At 39.4% G+C, this 15,652-nt stretch overlaps 1 protein-coding gene across 1 annotated transcript; it reads right to left on the reverse strand.

Moving 5' to 3' along the window:
- Positions 1 to 7,849: 7,849 nt before the first annotated feature.
- LOC117615914 (MLP-like protein 423) lies at positions 7,850 to 8,896 on the reverse strand. Its single transcript, XM_034345091.1, has 2 exons — positions 8,534 to 8,896; positions 7,850 to 8,431 (listed from the first exon to the last, which is right to left on the reverse strand). The coding sequence occupies exons 1-2, from the start codon at positions 8,721 to 8,723 to the stop codon at positions 8,160 to 8,162; spliced, it is 462 nt and encodes a 153-aa protein (XP_034200982.1). The 5' UTR covers positions 8,724 to 8,896; the 3' UTR covers positions 7,850 to 8,159.
- Between the last annotated feature and the right edge of the window lie 6,756 nt (positions 8,897 to 15,652).

Raw genomic sequence — 15,652 nt, forward strand, 5'->3', positions numbered from 1 at the left:
TATATTCGTTCTTACAAAAGACTTCCGGTTAGATGGGTCAATGTATTCTTCGCGACCTCGAAAAGTCAATGCTTGATTTGCTAGATACCTAATGCCCTCTATTGTGGTTGTAAGTCACAACCGATTGTCCATCACTTGTTGCTTTGATTGCTTATCTACCACATTTTCAATATGAAGAGATGAGTTTGTTAAGCTAACCCACTTTTGCATAGCAAGATGATGTGGAGAATTTAGCTTGCCTACATGACTTTGAAATACACATTGATTGCCACCAATTCTCTTCCAATTTTGAAATCCATGAATAGTAAAGGTTGAATGTGAATGATTCATGTCAAATAGGAAGCAAGGAAAACAAAATGTCAAATCTTTCGCAATTGAATACTCAAGCCAAGGGAATTTACCAAACCACAATTTATTAAATCGATGTGAGTCTCGCCCTTCTAAATTGCTTGGATAGTCTTCTAACTCCAGTTGACAAGGTCCTAAAATAACATAGGCTTTTAGCACATTATCTTGTTTATTCACTGAATATTGGCATATCTGACGACATAATCCCGGATCATGCTCAAGATAATTGATATTAAAATCTTGACCACTATCGACTTTTTGGGTCTCAACTCTTTCAACTTGAGGCTCGACAATGGGAGAGTCGAGAAGATTTTGCTCATCACAAATGGGAGGCATTCTAGAAGATGATGACCCATCATTCTTTTTCTTAAAAAAAGAGAACAAATTCTTTGTTTTCTTGGGGTTCTGATTGTGATCCAACATAATAAAATATAACCTAATTGAATCAAACATCCCAACAAAAAATCAAACAATTTCTCATAATAGCATCAATGAATTTAATCAAACATTAACATACCAACAGCAAATCAAACATCTCAACAATACCAACATCAAATCAAACATCTCAACAAAATTCTTAAAATCAAAGACCTAATTAATTTCAACAAAATCCACAAATTATATTTCTTTCCTAATTAAACCCTAGATGACTCAATTTCAAATTAAAATTAAAACTAACATGCATACATTTATTTTAGGAATAACCCAATAGAAGAAGATAATTAAAGAGAAGAGAATAAGAAGAATACTTGTTTCCTCATATATGAGAAGAGAAGGGGCTGTCGACAATTGCACAACTTGACTATTGCATAGCCAAGACTATTGAGTTGAGAAGAAGTTGATGATTGTCTGAAATTGCACAGCCAAAAGCTATTTGGCTGCTTATAAGTTATATTCCCCCTTTTTTTAAAGTTTGACTGGGCCATTCCATAACACAGGAGTGTGGGCTGGTTATAATTTTTTCTCTTTTTTTAAAAGTTTGAGTGGGCTTTAACATATGCGGGTTTTACATGGGCTGGGTAGGCATGGGTTTACACCATCACATGTGATGGGTAGCAATAACTTTGGGGTAGGCTGCTCTGGCTGTAGGACCACCACTGCTTCCCTGGGTTTCGATTCCCTAATTAACTTCCAAAGGGGTTACGTGGACAGACTTTACCAATACCCTTGTGTGAGGTTTAGTTGATGAGGTGTAGCCGATAAATGGATATTCTCGCTACCATACAAGATAAGTTGGTTATATTTTTATTTCTCATTAGGGTAGTTGGCCTTTAAGGATTGGTCATCAGACAAGCATCTTTGGGCGCTCGAAAAACATTTGTGAAAGTTGCGTGAGCATGCCAACTGTTTTGGATCCTATATTTATATGAAAAATGGTTTATGTTATGCATATTATTTTCATTGTTTTTCCTTAACACTATTATGTTATTTCGCTATCTATTTTCAAACTTGGTCAGAAGTCCCCAACTGAGCATATGAATGTATGTAATGCTTACCCCCATTTTTCCATATAGATTACAATCCTTAAGCGTCACTTGGTGTTATTCCTGGACGTGTTAACACTTTGGTTCTTGTACCTCATCATCTCTGACAGGTCGTGGTTTCCTTTCCTAAGAGCTAAGGGTGCTTCTTGTTCATTCCTACCTCTATATAAATTTTGGATGGGTTAGTGTGTATTTAATCTTTATGGTTTGTAAAATAATTTTATGAGGTTACTGGTACTTTTCCTTGACCTCTAGGGTTAGTTTCTAATCAATAAAGTTTGTATAATGTTTTATTCATTTTTCTGTTGTTATTAACAACTTTGATCCAACCCATTTTATTTAATTAAAACAGCTTAGTGTATTTTTGGGAATCTTGGGAGTATAACCCTCAAACATAGGTGTTATATTTTTGGGATCCTCAAGGTACGTGATGCTGTCACATGTCTCGATTTTGAGGTGTGACATGAACTTTCGGCCTTAGACCCACACTCGAATCCCCTTCATTGTCCCTGGATCTAGAATTTTCATCATTGCTTGACTTGCCCCCCGCGCTTACTTGAACGACCCTTCCCTCCGATCCTTGCCACGAGACCTTCACTTTGAGAGCATTCTTCGGAACATTGAACCATTCGGTGATGCGTCAGGATTTCTTCCATCACTTCTTCATACTTTAGAGTTCTCTTACCGAACATAAGCGTAGTGCATAAGTGCTTATAAGACTGAGGCACGGATGTCAACAACATCACGGCCTTGTCTTCTGACTTATAAACTTCATCCAACCTTTGCAAATCTGCAATACACCTATTAAAGGAGTTAAGATGCTTCATCATGTTTGCATCCTTCTCTATCTTTAGAGAGTGAAGCTCATCCTTCAAGAAAAGCTTGTTGGACAATGATTTTAAAGCAAACATCTCTTCAATTTTCTCCCAAGTCTGCTTCACAATGTCTTCCATCGAATTACACAACATGTCATCTGTGAGATGATGTTCAATGAATCTTTTAGCAAGCTCGTCTAAGTTTTCCCACTCGGCATTTATTATGGTTTCCGACTTTTTTTCTTTGCTTGCCAAGACTACGCTGAGTCCTTGCTGCTTAAGGACGTATTTCATTCTTTTTTGCCAAAATGTGAAGTTCTCCTTGCCAGTAAACAGCTTCAACTCGACCTTCACACTAGCCACCAGTTGTGGTGTCTTCATGTCGCCCTCCATCATCGACACACCTCCACTCTTAAAATTGTAAAAGCACTTGGGCATAAACCAATAAATGATGCCGACCTAGGCTATTAGTACCACTTGTTGTACCAACGGGCCCAATAGGAGTCCACTACCTATTCAAACCACGCACCAACATTATCCCTACCTTAACCCGACTATTCACAACACCTGCACTTTTCAAGAGTGAGCCCCCGCAACTCTACCTCTTCCGAAAAGGATTTTCTTGAGCCTTGCTAAGAGGGCTTGCTCCACCTACACCTAGGATTGTCTTGATCCTTGCTCCACTAGCACACTCCACCTTTCTCCGCCAGTCCAAGAATTTTTACTTGAGTCGCCTTTTTGAACTTGTCAATGGCTCCACCTTGAACAAAGTGTGTCTTAACCAAACCAAGTTCTAATAACAATTGTTGTACTAATAGGCCCGATAAGAGTCTACTACCCGTCTAAACCATGCACTCATATTGTCCTCACCTTAACCACCTGGGTCCAATCCTTAGGTTGGGTTAGGCCCAATGGACCTCTAGGATGGGGGTTTATCACAAAATACCTCTGTGCAATTAAGAGTGGACTAGCTATATTTAAACTGTAGATTATTGTTATATTGTTGGGTTCATTTTTATACATGATTTATCATGTGATTCACCCAATATTTTGAGTTAGTTCTTAATATTTTATTGCTTTTTACTTCCTTTTTGTGTTTTTATAGATTTTACTTTGATTAAAATGAATGTGAACTAAAAGTGCATTATTGAATATAAAATATGTTTTTACTCATTTTCGTAGGCCAATTTCTTGATCGTGGATCATCATGATCTAGTGTTTGGATGCAGTGAAGTTCTTCTTAAAACTTGTTCCAATGGGTATCGACCATAACATATATGAAATTTAGCTCCATTGAACAAGTATAACCTCCCCAACCGATCCAGTATTGATGTTAACTCTGGAAATTTATTTTGGGCCAGTTTTACCTCCACTTGATATCATCTTATTTCTACTTGTTACCATACCATTTGGTAACAATAATTTACCTTGTTGAAATGGGATTTGCCGAGACAAAAGGGAGCCCCTTAATGAATTTAAAAATCAAATCTCATGATGGCAAAAAGACAAGGAGGAGACAATAGTCAAAGACTTTAGGTAAAAGGTGTATCTTTATATGCAAATGTGAGTTGACAAGGATTGAAGACAACAACACATGGAGGTAGAAAGGAAAATCAATGGAAGTCAGCCACACCAAAAGAGAGGAAGAAGCGTCAAACATACAATAAGAAAGGAAAAGAAGATGATAAAGAAATGCATTGGTGGGCTACTTGCTTGATTATTTTAAGATTGAGTGATCCCTTCCTTTTGCTATAATAAAGCAAGCACGGTAGATGGAAAGGTGTGTAATTCTTATGCACCAAAGAGAGTAGAGGTGTTAGGCACCAAATAGGGGAGAATGGCATGATAATTGGAGAGAACCTTGGGGGGCCATGAGGCAAGGATCCAAGGGGTTGATAATGCAATTATGTTTCTCCTCCTTGTTTTTAGTTTCTTTCATTTGATTTTTTTTCTTGTATTTTCTTAGTTTCAATTTAACTTCTTCTTTTTCTAGGGCTTAGGTTGAAGCCCTAAATATGATTACTCTTGTTTTGATGCTTTGAGTTTATGAATTTCTAGATGTTTTTTTATGAATTCCCTTTCACTAAATTAATCATATGCTATGTGTTTTCTTTCTTTGATTGCTCACCTTAGGTTGTATGCATCTAGCTATAGTTGAGAAGTTGTGTAAGATACCCAAGAACACATATTTAAATTAGCAACAAATGATTGAATCATTTTTAAGTGATCTTTATGTGAATTGGTTTCTTGAATGACTAAGGTAAACAACATGTTATTAGGGTTCATGTGATGTTCATATTCTCTTCAATCTCAATGGGTTTCCTGATATGGTTGAATCGAAGTATTAATCACATCTATATCAAGTGTATGGGAAGCATGAGTATTGTAGCACTAGACATGCATCTTACTTATTTTAGAGAGAATCAATGCGCCTAAAGCCACTAAACCTGGTCTTGATTGCGAACATCGTCATCAATGTGTCTAGAGTTCTTTTGCTTTGTGTTCACCCGTTTTGATTTTTATCATGTGATGGTAGGGTAAAGTTCCCCATTGGCTTATCAACCATTAGTGGTCAACAAGTCAACTTTCTTTTGTGTGTGAGCATGCCACTGCTAGCAGTTCAAAACCCTAGTAGATTTCTTAAACATAGATAACTTGCGCCCCAAGTTATTGACTTCTAAACAAGCGATTGTGAATTTGGGTAAGGAATATCTCCCAAGTAAGTTCTTTTCTTTGCCTCAGAATTGTGAGGACTTCATAATTTTTCACAGTACAAAATAGGTAGTTCTGGCCAAAATAGACAAAAAGAAAGCAAATCGTTTTTAGGCAGAACTGCCTGTTACAGAACTCAAAAACAAAATCACAACTCCGAAACAAGACAACAGGATGTTGGACTTCTGCCTGGATAACTGCCTTTGAACTGGGCTAGATTGGATGTGTCTGTGCTAGATTGACTCGTCAACACCTTCAACTGATGAGTTTTAGCTGCAAATCAATACCAACGTTTGAGTTTGGCAGAGGTTCAATTGATTTTGGGCCATGGAAGGCTTGCTGAACAGGCAGAATTGAGGCCTTTTCAGTCTAGAGAGGGCAAAAGTGGTTGGATTAGCGATCACTGAGCTGGAGCTGCGCTATGGTGCTTGTTCTGCTTGACCAAGGCTCTTTTTTTAATTTGTTGAGGTTTTCATATTTGTGAAAAACCCCGACTCTACTTGACTTGGCTTTATGCTAAACCAAATTTGTAACGAGAGAAATCTCGCTTTGTAGAACTATTTCTCTGAACTAAACTGAAATTAGAAATTTTGGATTATAGCTGACTTATTTCTTGTGGCTCAATGAGCTTTGGTTGCTTCAATGTTTGAAGGTTGTGAGATCAAATGATCATTTTGAGTTTGTCAATTGTGACATTGAGAGTTTTTGTCTTGATTGATTTTATTGGTTGTCCTTTGATCTGTTCACCTCCTCTCATATTTATAGAAAATGCTACAGTAGGGCTTCTAATATTTTAATAATGTACGGCATATTTTCCAAAAGAAAGATCTTTTTATTTTTAAATGCCAAGAAAGGGGAAGTTTATATGTTCTAGCAGAACAAGCCATCAACATTCAGTTCTTATGGTGATCACTTCCCTGCTTTTCCTAAAAGAAAACCTAATCCCTTTTTAACTTTTAACTGCCCTTTGTAAGAGTGCAATCTACCGTGATGGTTAATTTGCTTTTCCTGATGAACAACTCCCTGCTCCCTACTCATCTTTTTAGAAAATGTAGTCTGCTTATCCCTTGGAAATGACACCTGCTCTGATGTAGAATTTTTTTGTATATAGAAAAGGGATTTTGATCTTTGGCTGCAAAGATTTTCATAGAAGTCTTTCTTTTATACATGCCTTCATTAACTCCCTATCAACTCTTCTGAGATAGTTGAAATTTTTTACTTTTCAAAGACAGGTAGTCACGTGGGGGTTTTTTTTTAAAAAAAGATCTGCTAACTTGTCTTTTTGGGGTAGAGATCAAAGTGGTGTGAAAATGGGTTGTGCTAGCTTCTTTTATTCTCTGTAGATAAAAAGTCCAAAATGTTTTGTTCATGGGCCTTTCTGATAAAAATGGGCTGGGCATGTCGAGAATTGGCCCAAACTTAAGGTGAACTTCAGTGGCTGCCAAAAATTGACATGGGCTTTTTGATTTTGGACTGGGAGTGCCAAATTAGGCCCAAACACTTTGAGCATTCAATAACATGAGTAGAAGTGTAGGGATGGCTTCAAAGTGTTCTAGTGTTAGTTCTCTTAAATTACATTTTGTTTTTCATGTTTGTTAATCTTCTTAGTTAGCATTTCTTTTCATAGGTTTCTCTAGAATTTAGTTTTTCAATTCAAACCCCTCATTTGTGTTATTTGTTTAAAGTGTGATTTTAGCCTTAGAGTTGTGTGACTTTGTAATTGTGTTTTTCTTTCTATTTCTTTTCTAATTTCAACTAGGAAATCGAATGGAATTAAGCGATCCAATATATGTGGCATCAACCTCGCACTTACATAAGCTTACTACTAATGGTTCGTGCACTTGCAAGTATAATGTGTATTCGAAATAATCTATATTTTGTAGGTTGTCTAAAACATCACAACATATATTTTTCGATGTGGGACTTACACATCATGGCTTGTATCGAGCCATCTACACCAACAAAGCCCACATAAATAAATAAATAAATAAATAATTCATATTGATGATGAGTGACAATGCTAATGCAGAAATTAGAACAATATACCTCCTCACAACTAACAAGTTCTTCATTATTTATTGGTAAATAATGTAGACGTTCTTGCTTTTCTTAGCCTATTTTAATATCAATTATGTATTGGAAATATTTTGATTATGTATGAGGAGGGAGTCAAATCATGGACCCATGCTAACTTTGACATTTTTCATTATTTATTGGCGAAGAATGTGGGTGTTCTTGTTTTTCCGAGCCTAATGAAGCACACTATTTATTGAAATTTCTTTTGGTTTATGTAGAGGAGTTGAATCCTAGACCTATGCTAATCTTGACCCTAAACCCATTTTTAATTTAAAATTAAATACTAACTAGTACAAGAGTCAATACAAGTATTACAAAAATTGGTCATGATGAACTTTGCACTAAGGTTGGTTTTAATATTGTAGTTGCCAATAAATGTGAGACAACTTGTTTGGTAAGACTGACTATTGGGAATTGGTTATTAGGTCCAAAGAGTTTATTTTTCATTTTTGCTACTTTAAAATCGGACACTTTGTTAGCCCTCAAGACATAAAACAAGGGGCATTACCGCAAGCACAAAAACAAAAAAAACAAAAAAAACATTTATTTTGAAACATACGGTACGTGCACAAGCTGCTTACAAACTAGACATGGATCAAACCAGCTTGGCATGCAAACATACGACTTCAACTCGTCTTATTTATTCGGCCATCAGATTATGACTCATAATTAAGGAAAACTCCCATCTCCAATGCTTAAGCTTTCTGGCTAACTAATTAACTAATTAATTAGCCAGAACATAGGCATCGAGCTCCTGGAAGTTCTTAACAGCAAAATCCTTGATGAGACTTGGATCGGGAATCTGTTCATGGGTTTTCTCAAACACAGATGACCATTTCACCAAGCTCCCGTCTCCCTTGGGAGTCACGGTTAGGATGCACTTGAAGCTCTTGTAGTACTTGAGCAGATCTCCGTCGATCACCTTGTAAGCAACTGACTTGTTTGCTTCATCCACCGCATCGATCGTCTCTTTCGATACTTTCACAATTGGAGAACCTACGTAATAAAAATTAAAAAATACGTCATTTATAGGAAAATGTTTAGATATAAGTAACATAAGTCTGACGAGAGAACATTACACATTAATTTTGATGTTACCTTCCGAATATGTTATGAGGCGAACAGAGCCAACAGCTTTTCCATCGCCTTCGAGGACATCAATGCTTTTGTAGTCATGAGGGAATGCCTTGGGGAAGATAGTGGTGGAGTCCCTAAGGCCTTCCCAGAACTTCTGTGAAGGAGATTTCACCTCAATTTCGACCTCAAGCTTTCCACCATTTGAAGCCATTGTCGCAAAATGTTGTAGCTAATAAGCACGCAGAGTATAACAAAAGAGAAATTGACTAATTGTGTTAGAGAATTGCTTGAGATGTTTGAGAACTAGACAGGCATTATTTATAGTAGTTTCAGAGCTTTGCTGGTCTTAAATTCAGTAGGAATAAGCTCAACTACCACTTTATTAGCCTCACTCAGCGACACCACGAAAATTGATACCTTTCACATGCATCATATCGTGCACTGCCTGGGATGGCCGGCGGGCCCAATTACATTTATTGGTGTTGTTCTTCGGTGTTACAAGCACCATTTGGGATTTCTTTTTTTGTCAAAAATCTGCTTCACTTTAAAGTTAAGCAATTTAAGGTGTTTGATAAAAATAAAATATTCTGATTATTTTAAAAGCAGTGGCCTTTTGACAGCAACTTTTAAAAGCAAGCTTTGGGTTGCTTTTTAAAACTGCTTTGAAAAGAAACAGAGATGAGCCTTTAATGAATTTTTTTAATTCCTAAAATACCATCATTCATTTTAAAAAATGACACCACCTCCATTTCCACATCCAACTCCACCACCACATTCATCACCTCTACAACCACTACAAACGCCACCACCACATCCTCCTCCTCCTCCTCATCCTCTACTGCCACCACCACAACCACCTCCTCCATCACCACCTCCACCACGCTTCCATCACCCTCACCCCCACCCCACCACCACCACTACCACCACATGATTAGCACATAACATTTTTAATATCATGTATATTTTAGTCATTATTCACAGTTACAATATTTTTATATTAAAATTTACCAAAAGGTTTTGACACTGCTTTTTGTACTAACAACACTTTAAAAATATTATTTACCAACATGACGCTACTTTACTTTACAGCTAATTATTTTTAAAGCACAGCATAACCAACTTTTTCTAAAAGTGACAGCAATCCCAAAGTGGACCTTAAACCTATCTACAAGTTTTTTTAGAGTGATGCTATTTCCACCCCCTTGTCATATTTCCTCACCACCTTATTTTCCCACCACCATATAAATTTGAAAAAAAACAAAATCTTATCTTTCCATCCACTATTATTCCTAAAATATCCTTAAATTATTAAAGTAAATTAATAATAAAATAACATTTAAAAAAATAAAAAACAAAAACAAAAATCTCTCTCCCTCCTTCCCGACGCAGCCCCATCCCTCAACAACACTACACTAGCCATCGGCCCCTCCCCCACCTCTTCACCCTCCTCCACCATGGCTTGAGCAAAATCCTCAACCAAAAAAAAAACTTGGTTATTTGTGCAGAGCTTCTTCAATCTCTGCGCAAAATTGGGGTTGAGGGTTGGGAGCTACAAGACGAAGCACGATTAATACCAAAAAAATGTGAATTCACCTCTACACAAAACTCTTGCGAATTCACCTGCACCCACCTTACGAATTCACCTCTAGTCTAATATCAATAAAATACTAATTCACCACAAATTCAAAAGAGAAAAAAACAGAAACAAAAATCTAGAAAGTAAAAATAGTAAAGAAGCAGAGAGAGAGGCTTTAATCTCATGCACCAAGTGAGTTTTTTTTTTTTTTTTAATTTATAATTTTAATAAAGATAAACGATTGTATTAAAAGGGTGGATAAGGCATCCACAACACTTGATTTTATAAATTAAAATATTGCAACCACAACCAACAAAAAAAGAGACCACACAAAAGAATCGAAAAAAAAAAACCAAAGGAAAAACGAGGAACACAGATTCATTAAACCGTTGTCACCAAATCCAACATAATGAAATAAAGAAAGCTCCTCCGGCAACATCACCACCGAGAGCTATGAGTTCATGGACATCGTCAGGGCACAATCGAGCTCGTCCACATGGCAGATCGGGTGCTTCATGGATCTCGACTTCGCCGCCGAGTTGGAAATTGCTCCGCCGACGAGCCAGTACTCGCGGCTGTTGCAGTTGCTGCCGAGAGACTTCGTCGGCAGCTCAGAGGACCTGGTCAGGAAATGGGAGAGAGGACAGAGAGTTTTTGTTTTGAAAAATGTTGTTTTATTTTTATTTGAAATGCTTTTAAAAAGTTTTTAACTTAGGTACTTAGAAGTCATTTTACAAAGAGATAAATTTATTTTAAAATTTTTAAAAATAAGGTGGGTGGGAAAATAAGATAGGTAGGTGGAAATAGCAGCACTCCTTTTTTATATACCAATGCTTTACTATATGAAAAGATTATAAATAACAAAAACTAAAGCATCACATTTTAAAATCGTTTTATACGGAATGAATCATATTATGTGATAGATAATGTGTTAATATTACTACCACGTTAAAGATAATTCATATAATAAGTGAATACTACTTTCGTACATTAATAATGTGATTTGTTCCCTCTGCACGATTATTTACTTGTTTTATAAAGGACAAATTGCAGTAAACTCACCAACCTATAGGGTTATTTACGAGTTCATACCCGATTTTGGAGACCTTTACGAGTACATACTCAACATCGCGGAAAACCTACAATTTGCCCCCTCCGTTAGCCAAATCGTTAGTAAATTTGTTAAATGCTAACGTCGCGAATGTGAATTTCATTTTTTTTAATGAGGTGGACTTACAGGTGGACAAATAAATACTAGAAAAATTCTATACCATTTAAAAATAATTATAAACAAGTAAATAATATTATTCAATTAAATTAAAAATCAAAAATCAAAAGAAAACAACTTCTCTTTGTCTCTTTCTCTTCCCAGTCCCACCCCACCTAAACTGACTGGCTCTTCCCACACCCCCATCGACCCACCCTCCCTCCGTGCACACTGTGGGAACCAGATTAAATCAGAACCCTATGTCAAATAATTCCTTCCATTTGGGGATTATTTGACCTAATTGGGAATTATTCAACCTAATTGGGAGTTACTCAATTTAATTGGGGATTATCCAATTAAATGGAATGTTGCCTAATTAGGTTGATAATTGATTTGATTCATACCAAAATTCCCAATTAAATGATGAGTTACCTAATTAAAATATGAATTGATTCGATACCTACCACAATTAGGGATTTGATTTACCCTAATAAATCAAATCTCTAATTAATCAAATCAATTCCAAATTGGGGAGGAATAATTCATTTCCATCTACGGAATTATTCTTCTGAAACCCTAGCCTCCGAGACCACTATAAAAGGATGGTCACGCACAAAGGTCAAGGTACATCTGAATTCATACTGGAACTCTGCAGAAAATTCCTCTCAAACCCTAGCCACCTCCTCTCTCTCTCTCTCTCTCTCTCTCTCTCTCTCTCTTTTTTATATAAGGCTCCGGCCGCTCGTTTTACACATTAAACACATCTCCGTACCCTAGTTATCTAGTGTTTTTCTTACAAACTCTTGAACTAATTTAGGCATTGGAAGGCATTTGGCCAACACCCCTCGGGTGTGGTCCTCTTATTTGTTCTATTTTGCATGGAGAAATAGGCGGAAAAGAATGAAGGGAAATCTTTGCAATCGAATATTCTCGTGAGAAAATTTCCTCCCACAAATTGATGCTTTCATTGAGAGCACGAGATATACCCAAAGCGTGCTCTAAACTTATTTTCCAATCCACCGAAGCTTTCCAAACAACCATGGCTGGAAGCAAGAAGACGAGAGGCGAAACCGCAGCGATGGCTAAATCCGCGAAGGCCCAAAGCTACTCCACCCACGATCCAGTGATATACACGGTGGCGCCACCACCTCTCACCACCGTGCCACCTACCGGACTTACAGCTGAGACCACTGCACCGGCCACTGCCGCCGAACATGGTGGAACCTCCCATCAAGGTGGGCTCAATACCACCGCCGACTTGGGCCTGATCTTGGAGCAACTTCAAGCGTTCCCTCCATTGCCTCCACGCTCGACGCACGCTTCCACGTACACCTCCAATGAAACCCTAGTCCGTGTGAAATTGGGCTCCACACACTTCTCTCCTCCCGATCCACGAAGTCAAGCAGACCTTAATCTTAGAGTTGACCAGCTAGCTCAGAGAATGGATGACCAGAGCAATCTAATAAGGCAGCTCCTCAACCAAATAAGCTTGGCTCAAAACCTTGGCCTTTGACAACTGCGCGAGGAGAGAAGGATGGACAAACGCGCCAGTAGACAACTCGATGGGTACCAAGCAGGTCGAGCAGGAGTGAGCAGACAAAGCGAGGGACAACAACATGATCGGCCTGCCGATATGTCGCAAGCATATGCGAGCCACACTCAGAGCAGATTGAGTTTAAGGAACAAAGTACGCGAAAGGCTGGGCCCACGACTTGACATTCGCGCCCGCCTGGGCCCGCAGGGAAATGTAAATCAAAGACTAGGCCCCCAGGAAGGTCCGCCAGACAACCATCACAATGAGGATCCTAAAGAAATGCGTTCAGCTGTCCACTCGCAGAGGAGTATTCACGAAAGGGTAGGCCCTCCGCTGCTTACTCTGAAAGAGTCGATTCTCGTCGACAAGCTACAAAAAATCCTTCGCAAGCGCAGTCCCCCAACACCCCACCTAGATAACGCATGCGAGAAGGTCGACCCTCGCAAATCAACGAGGAAGTCAATCAGCGTCGCCCAAATCGTGAAGGTCCCCAACAAGATCGACCAACAATATGTGCGGAACGACTTTGAGACTTGAATACTAGTGGGAACTTCGAAGACACACTACGTAAGGAGATGGATCAGGCAAACTCAACGACTTTCACCCCCGAAATCCAGCAGGCTGCTCCCCCGAAGAGATTCTCAACTCCTTCATTTATACACTTCAAAGGGGATTCCGATCCCGAGAGCCACCTAAAACACTTCAAAAGTGTCATGATCCTCCACAAGGCCGACGACGCACTGATGTGCAAGGCGTTTGCAATGACCTTGCGAGGAGCAGCCCAAGACTAGTTTCACACCCTACCATCCAGATCGATCAGTAGCTTCAAGGAGCTGGTGAAGAAGAACCCTGACCACCTGTACAACCTGCGCAAGAAATCCGACGAATTCCTTCGAGATTACATCAAGAGATTCAAAGCAGAAAAGGCCAACATTGTAGGATGTGACGAGCGAATCGCGTCCTCTGCTTTCAAGAAATGCCTTCTAGCTGAACACAACTTGTACCGCGAGCTAACTATCACTCCTAGCCAGACTCTGGCAGATGTATTTCGCGACCGCAGAATGCTACACACTCTGAGATGACGATCGAATCCCCGCAAAGAAGTCTACTAAGCAAGAAGATTAACGGACTAAGCGGGCAAGCCAAAGAAGCCACGAGCTTAGCAACAGGAACAAGGACAAACGCAGGTCGCACCCACAAGGGGACGCTACGGCAGGGAAAAACTACACCAAGTTCACCATTCCCATACATCAGATCTTAGTGCAAGTGAAAGACAAACCTTGGGTAAGAAGACCGCCACCCTTGAAAGGAGATCCGAACAAGAGGGATACTAGCAAATACTATGCCTTCCATGGGACGCACGGGCACACTACGAGCAATTCCTTCGCTTAGAAAGCGCACCTTAAAGAACTCGTAAGAGAAGGTCACTATACGAAATTCATTGCAAAGCAAGCCATCAAGCGGATTGAAGATCGTGACACCGCCAAAGAGCCACCTCAAAAAGTCATAAGGATTAACACAATCCTAGCCAACTCCAAGGAGTCTGGGCCAACCAGCAAAGATAAGAAGAGTAAGATCAAACAGGCCACTGTGATCTCCCAAATCTCGACCGACCTTCAACTAGTAGAAGACGATCTTGTGATCGGCTTCCAGAAGAAAGAACTGATCGGCCTCGACATGCCACATAACAACGCCCTTGTCATCAACATTCAAATCGCTCAGGCCATAATCGACCGTATCCATGTAGACGAGCGCAGTGCAACCAATATCTTGCAACTGACAGTCATCCAGAAGATGGGCTTGGAGACAAAGATCTACAAATCAGCCAAATCGCTGATCGGCTTTAATGGTGCAACAACGGTAACCGTAGGGATGATAGATCTCGACGTCTACTCCCCACCTATAATCAGCTCACAAATATTCATGGTCATTAATAAGGTCTCACCCTACAATGGCATTCTGAGCAGACCATGGATAGACAAGATCAACGCTATCACCTCCGCCACACATCAAAAAATTCGGTACTCAATCCCTTAGGGCGGTGCCGACCAAATCAACAGCGATCAGGCAATGGCGAGGAAATGCTCTGCCCAATGGCTGAAGAAAAGCAAACAAGTGCAGTTTTTCCCTGTGAGTAAGACAGATCTGAAGGAGGTTGAACAACCAAATCTTGCTCCCTTATAGCAATCAAAGCGTCATGACCAAACTGAGGAAATTTGTCTAGATGTCTCTCCTAAAGAAGGATGGAGACCTGAAGAGGACATCGAGCTAATACCCTTGGATCCTGACTAGCCAGATAGAAAAGTGCGGATCAGCTCGCGCCTCAGCTCAGATGAGAAGGTGGAGCTGACCACCTTCCTCCAGAACAACAAAGACATGTTCTCATGGTTGCCATCATACATGCCTGACATCGACCTAAAAATCATTTGTCATCGACTCCACGTAGACCCTGCCAGCAAGCCAGTGGCACAGAAAAGACGCAACTTCGCTTCCGAGCAGGTTGCTATCATCGAAGCCGAGATGGACAAACTCCTAGCTGTCGGTTCATCGAAGAGGTCTCCTATTGAGAGTAGCTGGCCAACGTTGTTCTAGTGGCGAAACAAGAAAATGGCAAATGGAGAATCTGCGTCAATTACACTGACCTCAACAAGCCCTAAAGACAACTTCTCATTGCCAAGAATCGACCAACTCGTGGATTCCATTTCTGGCAATCAGCTGCTCAACTTCTCATTGCCAAGAGAGAGGGACCTACTGCTACAAGGTCATGCCCTTTAGGTTGAAGAATGCTAGAGCAACCTACCAAAGGCTCGTGAATAAAATCTT

This window comes from Prunus dulcis, chromosome 1, assembly GCF_902201215.1.
Source record: "Prunus dulcis chromosome 1, ALMONDv2, whole genome shotgun sequence".
Classification (NCBI taxonomy): domain Eukaryota; kingdom Viridiplantae; phylum Streptophyta; class Magnoliopsida; order Rosales; family Rosaceae; genus Prunus; species Prunus dulcis.